We start from the raw sequence: 21,283 nt of genomic DNA on the forward strand, positions 1-21,283 counted from the left end.
GGATAACGATATGACGATTGTCTTTTCGCTTCCAATGAACTTTTGGTTCCGGTTTCCCAGTAGACCGGCACCGCAACCGTATGGTACCACCTTCCATAGCAGCGCTACCTGGGCCCTCGATGTCTGCCTCGTCCAATATGTTCGGTGGAATCCGCACGTCCAAGTATCCAGTCTGAAATTCGAAAAATGTTATGTTTGATTACATTACGCGATAGTAAAAAAAGTCTTTTAACGTATAAAAAAACTCCATATAAAAATAAAAATCTAAAAATTGTATACAATATATAGGTATCGCATTATATTTATTATGCATTATACCTATGCAATCGATTCGCTAAAATTGGATTTTCGAGAGTGGTTTTACAAAAGCTTTCCTTGTAGTACCCACGCGGCCACACGTACCGTATACATAATAATATAAATAATACCTATGCGTATATAAGTTGTACAAGGACTTAGGACGGTACCGCTCTTGCCCACTAACAAATATTTCGATACACCGGGTTAGGTACGTAATGCACGTCTGCGTAATTTATTATACGTTATCAATTATACCGTTAAGCTATTAAAAAACAATATTGACTTTATACGCGTTGAATAAAATATACAAGCACGAGATATAATATATTGCGTGGGTACCCATTGAGTATAATTTTGCATATAAGCTCAACCACGTGGTTCAATTTCGTGGCCCTGTACATGCAATGGAATTATACAGACATTAACTACTAGCGCCGTATACATGTAATGTATAACATAATTTAATAGTTTCATATTACGATTAAAGACATAGCGTATAAACAAAGGCATACACAGAGACGTGTAAGAGCTCTAGGGAGCGTTTAAAAAATTTATAATAAGCAATTTTGGTTTAGATTTTGAGTTTTTATTCAAAAATGTATCGATGTTTATTCGCTTTTAAAATTATTAATGTTTGCAAAACCATTTGCGTGATTAGATCGTAATGTTATACCATATAAACAATGTTTTTTTAATAATCTTTGTGTCTTGGCATTATATTATGCCCAGGCGACTACCACAGTAGGTATTTTGACACATTATCCGGTTTTAAAATCTAATAACAAGTTGGATCACGAGATGAAATTATTTGTAGCAAATAACAATCGTTGTACGAAATTATAGTTTGAAAATTCGTCATTACTGACATTTTCAGCCATATTGATTATTTACTATTTTTTTATTATTATTTATTGATAGCTGTTTGCACACAAAATCAAAAATATTGATATTTGGATTTTCTTACTTATTTAATTATAATAGTGACGGCTTAAAAAAAAAATTTAAAAAAAGTTTGCATAATATTATTATCAGCTTTTAAATAGATTAGTTGGAATTAAAATTAAAGTTAACTTATGAATAATTATAAAAATAAAATAATGAAAATTCTATATTATCAGTTCACAAGAATTAAAGGTAGGTACGCGAGTTATTCTATACATTATTTCCTCCGAACAAGGGTTACAATTTGAGTAATAAAGCTTTAGAAGGAGTTACCAGATAATGCTTTTAATTGACTTAATCTAAATCTCGCAATGGTTTAGTTTGAATGTACTTATAAGGGAAGTTGTTTGTTTGAAACTTGTAGATATTAAAAGTTTCCTGGAATAAAATGGTTTGATTGGTATAATATTTTTATTCATTTTATTCAATAGTGATAATATAAAGTTAAAATAAATTATAGAATGGTTATAGTGTAGTTCTGAAACTGAATGAATTTATATTTATGTTAGTATATATATGTATATGGATATCATAAACATTACGAATATAATACCAAGTAATCTACTTAAATATTTTTAAACTAATCCCAAAATAAGAATTTGAATAAATTCATTAATAAAGTAAAACATTATGAAGGTGGGCATGTTTGGTGAATCACTCTGTATATTATATAAATGTTTTAAGTGGCAGGCTTCAGCAATTTGTTTAGTTTTTTTTTTCTTTTGAAATTGGTTAATCAGAAGTAAAAGCTGGGCCGACACCTCACAGACTATATGGAAGGTGAAAGAAAAGAAAACGATACAATTTAAAAGTAACAAAATATAAAAAACAACCGAGGAAAAATAATACGTGACCTGAAATTGCGGCCGTTGGCAAATGATGCGAGAAATAAGGATACGGTGAGTGGGCAAGTTTTTGGAAACGCTGTATTTTTCTTCGTCACTCTCTCCCACACGTCACCACCCACCGACACGAGACATGCCCGCTTCCACCAAACCAACACGGAGGTGGGTGATTGTATGTTATTTATTTATTTATTTTCGTTTTGCGCGCGAAAACTCTTACCGGCACAACTTTTAATGGACGTCGGTAATGAACGCGACAGTGGGTGAAGTTGTGTGTCGGATTTCACCGCCAGGAGCAGTGGGCAGCACCGTAGGTCCGGACAGGGTGGTACAAGTGGGTAGTCGTCAACTATGACTGGGAGGGTAATACGGGGCGTTTGTCCGACAACCGATCGAGGCAAAAGCAAAAAGAGACAATTTTTTTTTGTACTTTTCAATGGCATAAAAAGGAGATGTGACGAGTCGTGAGATAAAGCTTTACAACAGTTATATTATGTACGTGTACGGGGCGATAAAGTAATTGGCGAAGAATAGAAGCGGCGAAAAGGAAGAAGAAAAAAAAGTTCGAATGTTTCAACGGGTATATTTTTATTATTTAATTTTTATTTTTCTTACTAAGACTTCTAAAGACGGATTTACGAGGTTATGGGAATAAATGTATGGGTGATTTTTTTTTTTATTGTTCATCAATATAAACGTTCGGATGGCAACGATCGAGTTATGAATTATTTGCAGCGTTCAAAACAATAAAATTGTACTTCAATAGTTTTCTGAGTATGGTAGAAAAAAATTAATCGTTAACTACACTTATACACTGACGTATTATATTATATATGTAGGTAGATAAGGACAAAAAAAAAAAAACTAAACGCATAAAACTTTTGTGTCATTCTGTAGTATTTTTTAAATCTTCAATTATTTTTTCGTTTCTAATAAATACTTAATTTTAAACTTCAATAATTTTTCAGAGTATAAAATTCAACTACTTATGCCGTAAATAAACTATTTTTTAAATTTAATTTGACTATATGGTAATAGTAATTTTTGGTATTGGACATGTTTATAAACATTTTTTTTCGATTGTTATATCTAATTATAATATTAACTTGTTAAAAATATAATTACACAAAACACATGTATATTTTAAAAGTAGTATTGTATTAGTTATCTATTTTGTTTTTTAGGTATGAAAAAATAAAAATAAAAAATAAAAAATGAATAATACATTTCCCATCGACCAACTAAATATATAATAAAATAAAAATGAATAATTCCACTAAAATCTGATATGCAATCTTCTCAATGAAATTCTTTCAAGAGAAAATCTACACCGGTGGATGAAGTAATATTTATTCTACTCACAGATATTTGGGAATTACAATTCTATCTAGCTATGGCCTGTGATCATATTCAAAATATTTATATGTCATAATGGTTTATTATCAGTGTGTAATGAATCTAATTTTTGGGAATATCGATTTCAAATACAAAAATTACAAAAACTAAAACATTGGTTCGTCTTATTTATATATATTGTAAGCCGTTAACACGATAAAAACGATGACATGAAGACGCCACGATTTCTATATTTAGTATATCTATTATAATTTATGCTCCATATACCTAATATGGATATTGATTTTCAGCAGTACACCTTTACTAGGTGATAGAAAAATTGACTTAAGTAATGTCATATATTATTTATTATTACGATATTATAGAACTATTAATTGGTTGCAGTGTAAGTTTTTAATAAGCAACCGTGGATGAGTTTATCTCTAGGGCGTGCTCAAACGCAAACAACATGTTGGTGATGGTAGTCTTAATCCCTAAAACCGTTATAGTACCTACCTATGCTCCTCGTGTTGTAAAACGTGGATACACACACACACACACACACACACACACTCCACTTATCACCGGCGTGCTACATTCGTCTTTCTGCCAGACAATTTACACGCGGTATGTTTTCAAAAATGTTTATCCACTAATACCACACCGAATACCGCCAAACCTCTACGACCAACAACTATATAAAACCTCAATTACTATCGCCACCACAACCCCACCCGTATCAGCCCTATCCATCTACCTCACCATACTTCGTGTCCAATTTATAATAAACCCCTGGACAGGGCAGGCGACAGCGTATTAACTCATGGCCCACTTGTATTGTAACGTCACCACAAAACAGCTGTTTGAGTGATAAATTGTTACGGAATAAACCGAGACATAAAAAGGTCTTTATCAAGACCACTAATTGACCAAAAACGAAGCGGTTTGACAGATGAAAACCACACCAAGTAAAGGCGAACGGCAGCACAACGGTGTGATTTTCATCTGTCACAACAGAGGCTCGGGCCAATCAGCGACGGACTAAGTTATCGAAATGGGTATATATACCGGACGATTTCGATAACTTAGTCAGTCAGCCAGCATCAGTCAGTAGTCAGCAGCATCAGCAGTAGCATTCAGTCAACAGCCAGCCTGTGAACACCTACTCTGCCGTTCAACACTGCATCCAGCTTCTGAAGCAGTACCTTCAACAGGGCAACAGCGCCCACGGGTCAAACCCGATCGCCAACCGTCAACTGCCGGTTCACTCCAACAGGACATCAGCGTCCAAAACAAGCCGCCGCGGAAGCGTCAGCAACGCAAACAGCCGTTTTCACCGCTCTCAACAGGGCAACAGCGCCCACCAAAGCCGCCGCGGAAGCGACGTCGTAGTCCAAATCAACAGCCGTTTTCACCGCTACTCCGACAGGGCACCAGAGCCCAAGGTAAGCCGTCGCGAAAGCGACGTGTATCCACCTCCCACCGTTTATCTGTCGAGGGGCCGCGCCCTCTCATTGCCGCAGAATCCCATCCCTGACCAAACCAAACCCCCCTAAACCCACCCGTCACACCACCAGAAAATCGCTCTTTTCAGAGCTACAGTGGAAAAACCCTGAGTTTGTTACGGTCTTGCCATGGGCAAAACAGCTAACAAGCGGAAGGTTAGGTTAGCGCATACACCCGGGAGTTCCAAGAAGGGACGTCCACGTGCCTCACCATCCCCACCGTCCACCATCCAAAAAGGTCCACAGAGGGATTCCCCCCCCTCTCCAACTCCGACGACCGACTCATCAATGTCGTCATTTTGCTCCTCTTCCGACACCGAGTCAAACAAATCTGCCCAACACTCCGCCCCGACTACTAAACCTCCACCAGCCAAAACATCCGAACAACAAATCCCGACATCAGCCAAACCCAAGCAAATCAGGCCACCCCCCTTAATCTTAAACTCTGCGTCCTGGCGAAAAATCGCACCAACCATCTACAAACTTCCGAACTTCACTCCATCGGCAATTACAGCCAAAACCACATCCAATGGACAAATAACTGTCCAAACTACCGACCCCACCCACTTCCGACAAATTCAGAAAGTCCTAGTTGACAGCAAAACTGAATTCCATACCTTCAGCCTCCCTGAAGATCGTTCCCTCAAGGTCGTTCTAAAGGGCATACCGACCGACATCACCACTGACGATCTAAAATCCGAACTAGAAACCCTAAACTTCCAAACAAAATACATTCGCCGTTTCGGTACTCCCGAAAAACCGATGCCCATGTGCCTCGTACACATTGCGGCAACCCCGAACGCCAAGGATATCTTCCTTCTCAACTCCCTATTTTATCTTACAATCTCGGTAGAAGCCCTTAAACCTTCCGGCCCGGCACAATGTTTTTCGTGCCAACGTTTTGGACACGGTTCCCGTAACTGTGGCCACCTACCCAGATGCGTCAAGTGCGCAGGAAATCACTTGGCATCTGAATGCCAAAAAACTCCCGAGCAAACCCCGACATGCTGCAATTGCGGCGGGCCCCATACGGCTAATTTCCGCGGATGCCCACATCTCTTGACGATAAAACCCAAAATCGCACCACCAACAACCAAACCTCAAACCCTGCCGCCGACAACTCAATCTTTTACACCACCCCCGCCCCCACCAACAACTACAATAAAACCCCTAACCCACTCGTACGCTGCAGCCACCACCGGCCAAGCGCCCCCACCACCACCACCACCAAAACCGACCAGTCCCGAAGCCCCACAAATTAACCTGTCCCTCATTTTAAACCTCCTGACCAACCTCCTAACAGCCATAGTAAACAACCAGGACCCCAAAACCCTGATACAAACAGCAATACAATCATTCTTAACCATACTATCCCCCCAAAATGGATAACTTAAAAATTCTATTTTGGAACTCAAACGGCATTAACCACAAACTTGACGAACTGCGCTCTTTAGCACTAAAACTGAAAACCGACATAATCCTACTTAACGAAACCCACCTAAAACCCTCTGCCAGACTTCACATTCCTAACTTTTTTACGTACAGGAACGACCTGCCACCCGTGCGGGGCTCGCCCGCCCACGGAGGCACGGCCGTTCTCGTCAACCGACGTATCGTCCACCAACCAGTTACCCTAAACACAACCATCCAAACCTCTTCCATCCTCGTACAACTCAACGGCCACGAAGTACTTATTTCAGCCGTATACAAACCACCCGGAACCCTACTAACGACAAACGACCTCGACCTTTTGACAAAGAGTGCCGAGTGGCAAATTTCGGCAGGCGACTTCAACGCCAAACATCCGCTGTGGTATAGCCACACGACTAACGCTGCCGGCCGTGTCCTCTTTGACCACGTACAACAATCGGACTACTCTGTAACTGCTCCCTCTTCTCCCACACATTTCCCGACATGCACACGATACAGACCTGACATACTCGACATCGCCCTCGTACGACTACCCTATCAAACCCAAATCACTAACCTCAACGAACTATCTTCCGACCACAACCCCATTCTTCTAGATACACTCTGCACTCCGATCTCTTCTTCTCCACCGGTTACGAATCGGTTTATTAACTGGAAAAAATACACGACAACTCTCGCGAACTTACCGAACTCAACCACTCAACCGACCAACGACCGTGAGTCTATCGACCTGGCAATCGAAAACCTCACAAAACATATCCAACAAGCGGTTGAATCCAGCGTATACGTACCGACACGCAATCACCCGTCCACTGTAGTACCAGACTACATTAAACTGGAAATACAAGACAAAAACCGTATACGCCGCGAATGGCAAATAAACCGCGACCCGACAATTAAACGACAACTAAACGCCAAAATATCTCTCATACGTACCTTACTCGCAACGCACAATACTGACCAATGGGACATCTTTCTTAACTCACTAGACCACCAAGACGGTTCAATATACAAACTCAACAAATGTCTCTTACACAAACGTCCAGCATCTCACCCACTAACCGGCCCCGACGGCCTAGTTTTTCCGGCCAACGAACGAGCAGAGCTGATAGCCGACTCGCTCGAACGTCAATTTCAAACAAACCCCGGCCCCGACTTACCAGACGTAACCGCTCACTCCCAGTACCTACAAGGCCTTGACATCACCCGATCTAACCTCTTTACCACTCCCGGCCAGATACAAGACATAATTCGCAACCTTCGCAAAAAGAAAGCCCCAGGTGAAGACCTCATCACCAACACGGCTCTTAAATTCCTACCGAACAACGTTATACTGTCCCTTACTCGGATCATCAACAGCGCCTTCAGAATCTGCTACTTTCCCCTTGCCTGGAAAAAAGCAGTCATCATCTCCATTCCCAAACCAGGCAAAGACCATAAACAACCCGAAAACTATAGACCAATCGCCCTCCTCTCCTCCCTGTCCAAAATTTACGAACGACTCATCCTCACCCACCTACAAGACAAACTCAAAAACAAAATCCGTCCCGAACAGTTCGCCTTTAGACCAGAACACTCGACCACACTACAACTGACCAAACTCACCCACCAACTGAGCGAAAACTTTAACAACGACTTAAACACTGCTTCCGTCTTCCTCGACGTGGAGAAAGCCTTCGACCGCGTCTGGAACGAAGGCCTACTCTACAAACTCTCCAAACTCAACATCTCGTTAGAAATCGTAAAAATCATCCAATCCTTTCTCACCGACCGTACTTTTACCACTAAAATCGAACACTCCTTCTCTACTACCAGACACGTACTCGCAGGAGTCCCTCAGGGCTCCTGTCTCTCACCGACGCTATACTTGACGTACATTAACGACATTCCAACGACTCCTAAAGCCAACCTCTCACTCTTCGCTGACGACACGATGTTCTTTACTAGCAATAAAAACCCCAAACGTGCAACCATACAACTACAACACCAACTCAACCTCGCGTTCAACTGGTTCCACAGGTGGCGAATCAAAATAAACCCGACCAAAACAGTAGGCGTCCTCTTCGGGCGTTCTGATACAACCCACATTCCACCTCTAACCATCGATAACCAACCCGTTAACTGGTCAAAACAGGCCAAATACTTAGGCGTCACGATTGGACGTAAACTTACATTCAACCAACACATTCAAGACGTAACCAAAAAAGCTACCCGCGTCCGTGGTATGCTTTACCCCTTACTTAACCGTACTAGTCCCGTTCCGCTGAAAACAAAACTTAACATACTTAAACTTTACGTGACCCCCATACTTACATATGCTGGCTCTTCCTGGGCACCCTTTATCGGCCCCTCCCATTGGAGACGTATTGAATCCGTCCAAAACATCGGCATACGCACGATAACCGGTATGCCCTCTATCGTTAGAAACTCGGCCCTTTTAAAATCAGCCAACTTCAAATCTATCCAAAATTCCATTTGCTCTCAATCAAAAACAATGTTCTACAATAACTCTTTTTCCGATTACGATCATATCCGCCTCTTAGGTAAAACCCACTCCCCTCCAACCACCAAACGTTTACTCAAACCATACCCATTAAATTGGACTGACTAACATAACTGAACCTATCAATCAACCCCAAAATCCATCCACTAGTAGAGGCACAAGCCTGGAATAGTAAACGGCATAGCCACCCCTCCCAAAGCAAAGCAAAGTAACTTAGTCAGTCTTTTCCAAACCTTCAAACTATCAACATCCATCAAGCACAACAAGATAGAAGAAGGACCAAGACCAGACACCACACCAGACCACCGACCGCCGACGATCGACGACCAGACCGCTCCACGGCAATTGTCATCGTCCGCCGCCGAGAACCGACAACTACGCCGCCACACGGCAATTATCAACAACCGGCCGCCGAATAACGATCACTACGCCGCTCCACGGCAATTAGCATCGCCCAGCCGTCGCGGACCGAATACTACGCCGCCACACGGCATTTAACATCGTCCAATCGCCGAAGACTGACGAACCGCTGCTACACGGCGTCGCTCAAGCATCGGCCGTCGATAACATCGCCGCTACCGGTCAGCCATCAACATCCATCCGACGACGACGCCGCTGTACGGCTATAAGCGTCGGATGCCCAAGATCAACGACGATACGGTCCCGGCAGACCACACCGTCGACAACATCGCCAACCGCTGATCCATCGCCGTTCCGCTAACGCGATTATTAAAAGGGCCCTTTTCAGGGCCATCACTGGGTTACATCGGCACTTAATTAAGTTGTCCGACCCGAGCCAGGTTCGCCGTCGGAGTGCCGCTTTGATTTAAGTCTGCACCGACGACGGCCGACTCCCTAGCCTACACATGTTATGTTAACCGCATATTGACATTCCTAACATTGTAAAGATAGGGTCCGGCATTAGCCCGACCATACGCCTAAGTGCCTCCGATTGTGTCGACTCACTTAATTAAGTCTGGTCGACACAAATCGACACTTTTCTCGACCCTATAAATTGTAAACATAATTATTTTATACATAGCAATAGAAACAACTAATTACTGAATACAACAGTCTTTTTATTCACGACGCGGGTCGTCCAACCGGACGCACCGTATCAAAATCTTATAACTATAATATATCATAATTCTACGAAATGTAACTACCTATTTGAAGCTCTATTTACCTACCACCGCAAACCACAACCAGAGTATCCACCTGTGTATGCTGACATACATGTAATATTATTATCATGGTTGAAAATATGTTGAGTATGCTGATTTTGATAATGATCGGTAAGCAAACAACGATTAAAATATTTTTAATTATTATTAATGTTTTTTTTTTTTTTTTTTATTATTGATCATATTCCAGAAAACTATGGACATTAGCTGATTGTAGGGGGGACGGTTGGTTTAGAATACCTGTTTTATATATGTGACAAGAATTTGTTGCTAAAAACCCGAGTGGTCACCCATCTGGGAGCTATAAACACCTGCCGGTACGTACACTCAGAGAGTTTCCGCAGTTAAGCGTACGACTGCGCTACACCATTTCACTATTAATATTTTGTCAAGATAAATCTATACTTATTATATTCATGTTATATATATCCTATGCTTAGGATGGTCAATAATTTAAGGGGTCCTAATGGCAGATTGTTTACATTATATTATTATACAGTCTTATTGCGAACTCGTATAACTTCACTAAAACATATTATGACCGATCAATTAACTGTCTGTCTTGCGTGTAGTGATGTCAATATTATTATGTCTGGATTTATATACACATTACAAAATAAGCAGAAACAACAAACAGGTATGGCAGTGCAATCTTGTTGTATTTGCATTATTTTAGGTACTAACCAATATTATTGTCTTAAATATAGTATTCGTTAAATCTATAATAGTATTACAGATTTCATAAATAATGAGATATCTAAAAGTTAACGTAACTTCATTATTTTGAGCACTAATATACAACGACTATTTTGTTGATATTATAAATTATAACAATTATTAAATCATATTTTTCATAATTTTCAAATCGGAAACTTAACACAGCAAAATGTTTGGAAAATTTGGAAAATCCATACTTCTCAGCTGTATGTGGTACTCACGCGTTGGATAACCTTATGATTTGTGTACGCACCAGAGAGAAGAACAAAAAATATTGTGTATCCAAATGCATTTCAATAAATATCATTCAATTGAATACTTAAATTGTCAGACTTTTCTCGATAAAACGAATAAATTACATAATAATAAACTAAATTTATTATCAACACAAGATCATTATTTACTATATTTTAACCATTATCTATCTACATGTATAAACAAAATACTGCAAGTATGATCACAAGTAACGAATTTAACACACAATTTGAGACATTAAAGAGTTATGCTTTTTAACGAGCTACGAAATGTAAAGATTTAGCTAGTATAAATATATATATATATATATATATATATGTATACCTAGTGTTAATATGTTAATTAATTTATAAAATGGGTATAGTTTAATCTAGGAATATTATAAATGTAGGTAATAAATAATGAATAATAATCTATTATATATTTAATTTATATGAAATTAATACTATATTATTAGTTAAGGAAAAATATCACACCTACACTGGAACCTAGGGTCAATACAAAATTAACAAAGTAAACTTTTATTTTAGCTTAGAAAAGTATATCGTTTCTAGTCGACGCGTGTGTGTCGTTGAACAATTTCTTTTAATTATTTCGATAAAGTTTTGACTTCTTATAGATCGTTGAAATGTGGTTATAAGGACGTGGCAAGAAAAAGTTCGACGAAGGATAACCATTATGAAAGGAAACTGAGCATTCGAACAAAGGTAACTTTTGGAAGAAAAGCTTTTGAAAAAAAACTAACACATAAACATTACATAGATGTAGACGTAAATATATAATATTATCAATTCGTCAGTTTTAACGTCAATAAAATATTATTGAACGTTTAATAATAGTTTCGACAAAATATTATTGAGGTTTAAGTTAAGTAATTGCGTTAAGTAGGTATTCAACTCATCATATTAAAAAGGGGTTTATTTTTTTAATAAGATGTTTATAGCTATAAACTATAACAGATATAATTTAATCTATAATAATCTATAATTATTCGTATTATCGTTACATTAGTTTTATAAACTCGAAAAAACCACTGTCTGTCTGTTATATTTTTATAGCTAAGCCACTGAACAGATTTTGTATCTTGATATATAAATGGTGGTATTTTATATATTTTAAAAGCTTGAATTCTAAAAACTTTTAAGGGGGTAAAACTAAATAATCACGCTAATGTGATTGAAAATGAACTACGTAGATAAACATTTAAAATTTGAAGTGGGTGTTGATTTTATATTATTGTAGACATTGTTTAAGAAAAGTTTTTAAAAAAAAAATCAAGTTTGAGGGGGTGGAAAACTTGAATGATAAATAATATTTTTATTATGGTCAACTTTCTTAAAACTTGGTATTAACGTTGTTCGACACTATATTAATACAATTCAATTAGCTATAACTAGCTTTTTTACTCATCATAACAAAAGTACTGATTTACGAGGGATGTTACGGGTGATAACTAATATGTATACATTTATATTTTAGTTCAATATTAAGATATTATTAAACATTTTGTAAATATTTTTGAATACAATGATTTTCATCTTTATTAGAATATTGCCAGAATATATCTATTGGAATGGCATAAATAGTTTTGTGCTTATTTTAACTTTATAAAACTTTTGGTAAAATACGTTAAAATTATCGCAATTTCGTATGTAAATCGGCAGGGAAAAAAACATAATTTGTTTGTGAACTCAAATTTTGTTAGAAGGGATTTACGGTGCAAAATAAAATTACAATAGTTTTTGTTATCCTTTGGATTAAACATGAAATAGTAAATAAGATATACGTTTATAAGGATTAAGAAAAAGTTTAAAAAAAAATATGGAAATATATTGAAATAATATAATTTATTTAATTCGTGTCAAAAAAATAATCTTAATATTTCTGAATACAATGATCTTAAATTTTAAACTTTTATAAATGTCGTTTTAATAGCATTACATTCAGTTTGATGAGAAATTGACTTTTGAAATAAACGTTTAAAAATATAATTTAAATAATAATAAATTACGTTTGATGACTTATGACTAATAACTTATTGTGAATTTATCTGTACATCATTTTTATAATATGAAATTATGTTACAACAGTAACGGTTCAAAACGCATCACGAGATGTATGGATATATAATATTTTAAAAGTAAAAAAATAATCTAAAGCTACCTACAATCTGCATAATTTACAAACATAAATTTACATTTTACATTAATAGTACGTTAGAAAAATAAGTTTAACAACTTGGAAGATAATAGCAAGATGAACATTTTTGTCCTGTGTTCAGTGAATATTGTTCTTAAAAACGTCCAAGTTAAAAATCTCCAAATTGATTTGTAAATACAATTAATTCATAATGTATATTATGATGGATTGCCAATCTAAGGTTGGTGTTATGGGCGTGTATGTACAATATCAATTAAATTAACTATCTAGTCAAAATGTGAAAAATTTTATTTTTAAGAACTTCATATAAAATATTTAAAAAAGTTAAATTATAAATTACCTACGTCAATGATAATTGATAGCGCTTGTATCAAGTACCGAAAGGCGAACAAAATAATGTCTCGGTTGAAGTTTATTTATTTATTTAAAGTGGTAATAGTGATACATGTTGACTTATCGAATTCTAGAATCTGATAAAGTGATAAAATGTTAAACTTCGCAGAAAAGATACCAGCTAAATAAATCTCGTATTCAAAAACTGTAAGAAAACCGTTTTGGACTAAATACATTTAAATCATAATACTAACTATTTTGTACTAAGGTAATCAAATAGTGAATATATATATATTATATATAAGTGCTAGACATATGAGAATGCTTAACTTGATAAATTGTGTTCTTTACTAACTTATTATATACATACATTAATTTTCTTCTAACCTGTACTATCATCGGTTGCGTATTTATTTGGCACATGTAACTTCCAGTATCGTTTTTTTGAACATTGATCACGTGCAATTTCCAAGTATTATGTCCATTGTGAGTGACTGTCAACCTGTGATTATGAGCAATCAAATTCGTGTGGATCGCCAAAATTGCTTTAGAATCCGATTTTATCCAAGCGACCTATAAGTAATAAACGTAAAAATGTAAAAAAAAAACAACTTCATTATTATTTTATCCTATATCACAAGTGTGATGTATTCTACATCATACACATAGAAGATCTACATATTTCAAGTATTTTTATAATTGAATGTGTAAATAATTTTCATTTAGTGTAGTAAAAATATTTCAATTTTCAATTTCTCGCAGAAATTGATCTAATTATTATTTTAGACTTTTAGAGGATAAAAGTGAATAATTCCAAGTACATTTCAAACTAATCATGGATTGAATTTTTTTCATTGTGATATGAATAAGAATAACTGTAGGGACTTAAAATGTTTACCTAGTATTCATACAAGCTTTTAATAGACATGACATAATATTCAAAATACTTTGGCTCTTTCTGTGCTATTCATAAGTATTTTAAATGTTTTGAATTCAGTAAATATTAATGGTTGGAAGAACTTGAGACTTTTCATCATAACATATAGGTATCATTAATTTTAAACACAGATACATTTTCAAAATATTATGACTAGATATCGGATTCCCGTACAATTGCATCCTCTTATGGCGTGTTCTAAATTCTACATAAACAAGCTACAACTCCAAATCAAGAGATGTAGATTAAATTAAAGAACATTTTATGTTGCATAAAATTGCTCGTTTTTGGTTTTTTTTTCATAAAAATGTACTAAACAGTACTGTTGTACAAATATGTTAGTATTATTTTTATCATTGCTATATTATGTTGTTATATGAAATATTGGACTTCTGTATAATATTTATAGTTATTAGTATAGATATAATAGTTAATGCATATTCGTGTTTCTCCAGGAGACAGGACTGGACAAATTTATTTAATCATTAAAAAAAAATAAAACACAACCTTATTATTATTATTATTTTCATATAATTTAAGCATTTATTGTTATTGTTATTACTTTTCCTTTATTATTATGTAACACCTTTAAAAAAAAAAAAATGTATCTTATCCCAATGGCCTATTGTCGAGCGTTATTTTTTAATAATAATAAAAAAAAAAATAGTTAATGACAACTAATACAATAATAATATCATAAAAAAAAATAGTATTGAAAATAAAATTTGAAGTATGTATAGTGATAATTTTTTTACACGATTTTGCACATTTTATCATTTAAATTGCGCGTTTTTTAGGTGTTAACTGCACAAAAATCCGGTCTTTAATTATGACTAATTTCAAACTATTTATACCATGAACTTATTCATGTTATTCACAATTATATAAAGATAATAATTATATGTTAATAAAACAACAATGTATGATACAAAATAATCAATAATAAAATTTAATAGAATTTAATAGAATTTTAAGTGATTTTGTTTTAATTTGTGGGATCGAAATGATGAATTACCTAAGTATAATATCAAAATATATTTCAAGTTTGAAGACCAACACTGCTCAGAATCATTTTTCGCATACAATTATATTATATGATTGAATTCAAATTTAACACTCCAATTGTAATAACTCACCGATTCCACCCCTACTATACAGCACAGTGATACACGCATTCACCCACATTTTTTATATTGCTTAATCATAGGTTAATATTGTAGTGTATATATGGCGTAATTACAAAATAAACTAATAAGTTAGTCAAAAAAATTAAAATAACATAATATTAAAAATGTTAACAAAATTCGTTGTTAAAAAAATAACGTCTGTACTAAAAATAGAAATGAAAAGTGTCTATTTAAAGATTAAAATATCACAGTAATTTTTTATAGAAGTCATTATGTCAAATAAATTAAGTCATTAAAAAAATAAAATTCAATTAGATAAATTCTTCTCACACAGATTTTATATTGTTTTTGTGTAAGGATTGTACTTTCGTTATAGAAAAACAAAACGCTTCTGCTAATTGAAAATTTAAATTATTATTATAAATTAATGACATGAAAAAATCACTTGGTCATAATCTTGTAACTAATACAACATTTACCAAAGTGAACCATTTTAATTCACCACTCCTAAATTCTTCATTCTTGGAAACAGTCTGTAAAAATGTAATCTTAATTTGAAATCCTAAAAAAACCACCCAACTCATTTTCTTTTAATATCATATTTTATTCTCTCTCTTAAAAATCCTGAAAAATAACACTTAAAAGTATCAATTCAATACTTTTGAATCAATACTAATGTAACTGGGTACTCAATTTGGATTTATTCTTTCGAGAAGTCTACACGTTAGGTCTCCAATACCACCAACATAAACAGTACTACTACTACAGTGTACAGGTGTCTTGGTAAACATCACATAAGGGTTCGACCATGTTGAAGACCTTGTACACAAAATTCGCTTCTTCCAACTATCCTCATTTCTTATAAACTGATCGTTTTTTGCGATGATGAAATATTCAATAGTTTCATAATATACTTCGTTCGTTTGTACATAATGTTCGTTTAGGTATTCATTATTATTTTATAGGATGATTAATAATATTTAATAAAATTTGTTGAGATGATCGTATACAACATATCATATTATAATATTACTAGTTCAATTATTTTCTAACTGGTGGATCGATTGATGTCAACCATTGCTCAACTTTATAGTATATTATATATAATTATATCGTATATGTCTCATACCCTGTCGAATATTGTATGTATTTTAATTGTTAATTGTTAGGCTAAAATGTGGCATAAAATATAATGTCGTCGTTGATGATTATAAGTTGAATTTGTATTATTCAAGATAAAAAAAAATCTAAACGAAAAAATCTCGAAAAGGAATAATTTAAAAAAAATTAATTCATATCAAGGTAAATTCCGACGACGAGATAACCGCAGTCCGCAAGTAGATATTGCTCGCGTTTCTTACATTTATATACGTACATAATATTGTAATAAAGTTATACGCACTGATGAAAATCCGAAAAAGGAGACACACTGGCGCGTCCCTTATTATTGCGGGTCTGTGAACATGGTACGTGACCTCCGCAAAAAGAAATAAATAATATGTTGTTAAATAAGACAGCATATCGGAAAAAAATATCTTCGGTGGTTTGGACGATGGGCGACTGACGTTTTTAAGTCGATCCGAGATCAAGGGTCTATGATATTATTATTATTATATAATATTATTCAGCGCCTCCCGATAATAATGTTATTATAACGAACCACGCGTATAAAACATGATGCAGACAAAGAACCCAATCAAGCGCCAATACACGCCACGTCTCCTTTCCATCGAAAAATGCTGTTCACACACACATACACACACTTATACATAAAGTACCTTGGGATTTTCATTATTGGATTTGTTAAGATCGCCCACGGAGTTTTCCCCTAGCTGCGTGAAGGGCGCACGTGGTTGACAGTTGAACCGGAATTCGGCACGCAACTTATTCGATCGAATCCCGAGCATACCCGGTGTATATAATATTATTATTGTTGTTATTATTATTATTATTATTACGTTCTTTACTCATACGGTGTGGTGGAAAACAATGAGAAATTCATTTGATTCACGGTTATAAGGCTACGATCAACCCAAAGTGTCTGAATCGGGTATAGATTAGTGCGTAGATGGGGAATTTTAAAGTACTTACTTAAGTATTCACTCAAAGGAACATTGATTAATATTTCACAACATGTAATATTTGTAAATTAATACGTTTAGTAAGTATATAAAATAATATGTTATTATATACTTATTTATAAAATATTTGTATTGTGTTGTACTATAGTGTCATTGTGGTTTTTCAATGTGTTTTTTTTTTTTTAGTATTTGGTTTTAAAATAATAGCAGATGGTTCTCGTTCGCACGATTAGTTCATGGAAACTAAGGAATTTTCTATGTGTGTCCATTTATATTATACATATATGACACATATGTATGTATAATGTTGTCGTGACGTTCTGAATGTTTGTCCAAATGCGTCTATATATTCAATTATACGTATACTATGCATATTATATTGAGACATTTCTTCCACCCCAAACTTTTTGATCCAGGCCAACATCACATGTACATCTTATCCAAAACGTTTTTATATGGAATTTTAAATAGAAAATTTAATTAACACACATTCGTTAATGGCAGCATATATTGACACTGCATTACTAAACGTTTAGACAGAAAAACAACGATTTCGAATTTACAATATTAGTGGGCAGGTCGCCTATATTATCATCTTACATAAACTAAGTTACATTCAGAGGTTAAAGTAGCGAAAAATTCCAGAAAGGGACTAATGTCTCCATATAGTTTTAAGCGTTCCATATATTATAATTTTATGTATAATGTCTAATGTATAAAATCCTAATTTGTTAAAGGGGACGCTTTTTAACCACCGTCAGAGGTAAGGAGACTGAGTCATTTAAGATGAAAAGCGATTTTTGAATTTTATATCAAGGCTAATGTTTCTCAATACGAAATGTAAGATATATATAGATACTACGATGCGTTGAATGCAGTTGAACAATCATTAGAAAACTTAAATAATAAAAATGCATTTTTCTACTTTTAATCCGATTTACCAAACGAGTGAAATTGTTTGTAAAATAATTTTCATCAAATGGTGAGAAGTAACCTATCTTGTAGGATTGGCTGATGATATAAGACTGACATTATTATTTGAGCTTTCATGGTTTAATACTAGAAGCTAATAATAAAAAATAAAAAAAAACATTGTTATTTGTGGTTGAATCCACAGAAGTACCTAGGTATATAAAAGTAAACGAATATAATATAATATATATTATCATAATATAAAATATAAGTAAACCAAGAAATTATTACGAATATCTATTAAAACAGGTAATTGGAAAAAAAAAATGTCTCCATAATAGTCCATAGTAAATATTAAGTAATAATATATAGTTACTCTGATTGTTAAAAACAACACGAAAATCCCTTGTTTATTATTATTATTATTTTTTTTTTTTTAAGAACACTATGAATAATTATTTCCCCTCAATTAATCTTATCGTGATCCGACCGGTTTTCGACACTTGTTCTTAAATATTTTTCAGTCTTTTGTATTCCATTAGTCAATATCATAAGTCATTTTTAAGACAGCTGTCAATTAAAATATCGGCAGTTGTTTTGGGCGTTTTTCGCGGTGAAATGAAACATAAAATTGAGTAAAATACGATTTAACACCTTTTGCACGGGGCAGACATTTCTCCTCTAATCCACACGTTTACACGAACGACGAGGATTATTTGTATGAATTATATTGTTGTAAGAAAAAATGTGCTGTTTACATTGCAGACAGAAATCGTAACCTGTTATCGTAAATATTCAAGAAATTTTTTATTTTAAATTTTTAGCTAAGAACTGAATGTATTTAATATTTATTTTACAATAATGGGTTTTATTTTATTTATTTATTTTTTGTCTTTTTGTGTGTCATCACCTTTTGAGGGTGATAGTAAAATTACTTCGATTTTCTAATATTAAAAGGCATGAGAATTCAAAATGTATATTAGTTTTTATCCCCTATAAATATCAATAAAATTTTTTTGCTGGATCAAAAAGTTCTAAAATTTAATGAAATGTTCTTCATTTGTTGTTAAAATATCTGTTTAAAAATATTTAAAATAAATAGAATGATTTTTTTTATATAAATATTAAATTTTAAAGATTGACAAAATTCATTAAAATCATGAAAATTTGCAAATTAATAAAATGTTGAATTTTTATAGATATGATTGGAAATTAAAAAACCGGTTCTCATAAGTAGATACTAAAATCAATAAATCTAAAAAAAAATGATATGTGGATTTAGATTTATATTTTATAGAATTTAAATTCATTAAAATTTAGACGGAAATAGAATTTTAGTCGAAGAAAAGTAATTTTGCTTATTTTGTTAGATAGATAATTGCAATTTTTAAACATATTTTATTTTACACACAATTATATGTTTTAATACAATTTTTTTGGTAAAAATGATTTAAAAAAATGTCGAAGAGTAAAATAAATTACTTAAGTAGCGAAAATATCATACCATATTCTTACTTATGTTGGCTGACAGTCGACAGACCAATTTGTCTCAGAATCATTTTTTGTATACAATAATTTTATGACATTGAATTCAAATTCAACACATTCATTGTAGTGACCCACACGGCCACACGACACCTAATGCACAGCAGAGTGGTATACACTCATGCTCACTTTTTTAAACTAATTAATTCTGTTTTATTTGTCAAGTTTTATCGCCACGGTAGCTGCTAATTATAACTTTATACAATTATTTTTCGTCGTACCCACTGATTAAGTCAGTACAATAAATATACTGAAATTGCACTGTCCATTGGATACAGTTTATTATTGCTTATTGATCGATTATTTATTACCTTGTACTTTCCCAAATTGTTCACCGTGCACGTAAAGTATATGTCTCGGCCTTGGGTCACCGTCCAATTTTCCAGTGGCGCATAAAATTCAGGCATTATTTCGTCTGGTTCGTGCATTTGACCTGTAACATAATATACACCATTTACTCATTACACGTTTCATTAAACTTGCTTACGAACATTTATTGGACATAAAATATGATGTACGAATGAAAATAAAAATTTATTCGTAGAAATAATCCATTCGATTTTATTATTTTATTTTCAAGTAAAAAGTACAATTTTTAAGCTAAAAGCTATCCAATGCTCAATGAGAAAACATAATTTGTTTAGTCTAATATTCTCATTTATCAGTTATCAGTACATACGTTTGACAATAATTATTTTACATGCGGTTCATTACCGATATTTTATTAATTACAATACACCATACATGTTATTATTAATTATTTATGATTGCTCATAATAACTAATTACCTAGTTTGTTTTTTTTTTATCGATGAATGATTTCAATTAAAATATGATCATTAGGAACCTGTGCTTATAATGTCGATACAAAGTAAACCACTCCAAAAAAATAATGTTTTTTTCATCAATAGTAATTCATCAAATATTGTTCCTGGAAATATTGGAGATAAAAAATAATTTTTTAAATGTTTTTTAAATGTTTTGTTTAACATGTCTAGTGTCTAAGAAACTTATATATTTTAATATTATATTGATATACAAAAATATTCTTATCCGTTCCTTATAAAAGTTCAGTCAATGTCTAAATTGATTTTCTGTTGATATAGCAACAAAATTTGATATGTAAGTTATTTAAGCTTAAGTACTGCAGTTCTCTAAAATAGTCAGTTCAT

The 21,283-nt window shown here is 33.8% G+C and overlaps 1 protein-coding gene across 2 annotated transcripts in view; it reads right to left on the minus strand.

Moving 5' to 3' along the window:
* Nucleotides 1-21,283, minus strand: part of LOC107164063 (lachesin-like) — a 139,646-nt gene that overhangs the window by 17,124 nt on the left and 101,239 nt on the right. For both annotated transcript variants that reach the window (XM_089219330.1, XM_089219331.1), the window contains 3 exons: nucleotides 20,424-20,545; nucleotides 13,898-14,083; nucleotides 1-172 (listed from right to left, as the gene is read on the minus strand). The exon at nucleotides 1-172 is cut by the window's left edge and continues 27 nt beyond it. In XM_089219330.1, the coding sequence (XP_089075456.1) occupies nucleotides 1-172; nucleotides 13,898-14,083; nucleotides 20,424-20,545 (480 nt within the window). The remainder of the gene's footprint in view (nucleotides 173-13,897; nucleotides 14,084-20,423; nucleotides 20,546-21,283) is intronic.

Source organism: Diuraphis noxia, unplaced genomic scaffold (assembly GCF_037042655.1).
Source record: "Diuraphis noxia isolate RWA-SAM2 unplaced genomic scaffold, SU_Dnox_SAM2 contig0002, whole genome shotgun sequence".
NCBI lineage: Eukaryota > Metazoa > Arthropoda > Insecta > Hemiptera > Aphididae > Diuraphis > Diuraphis noxia.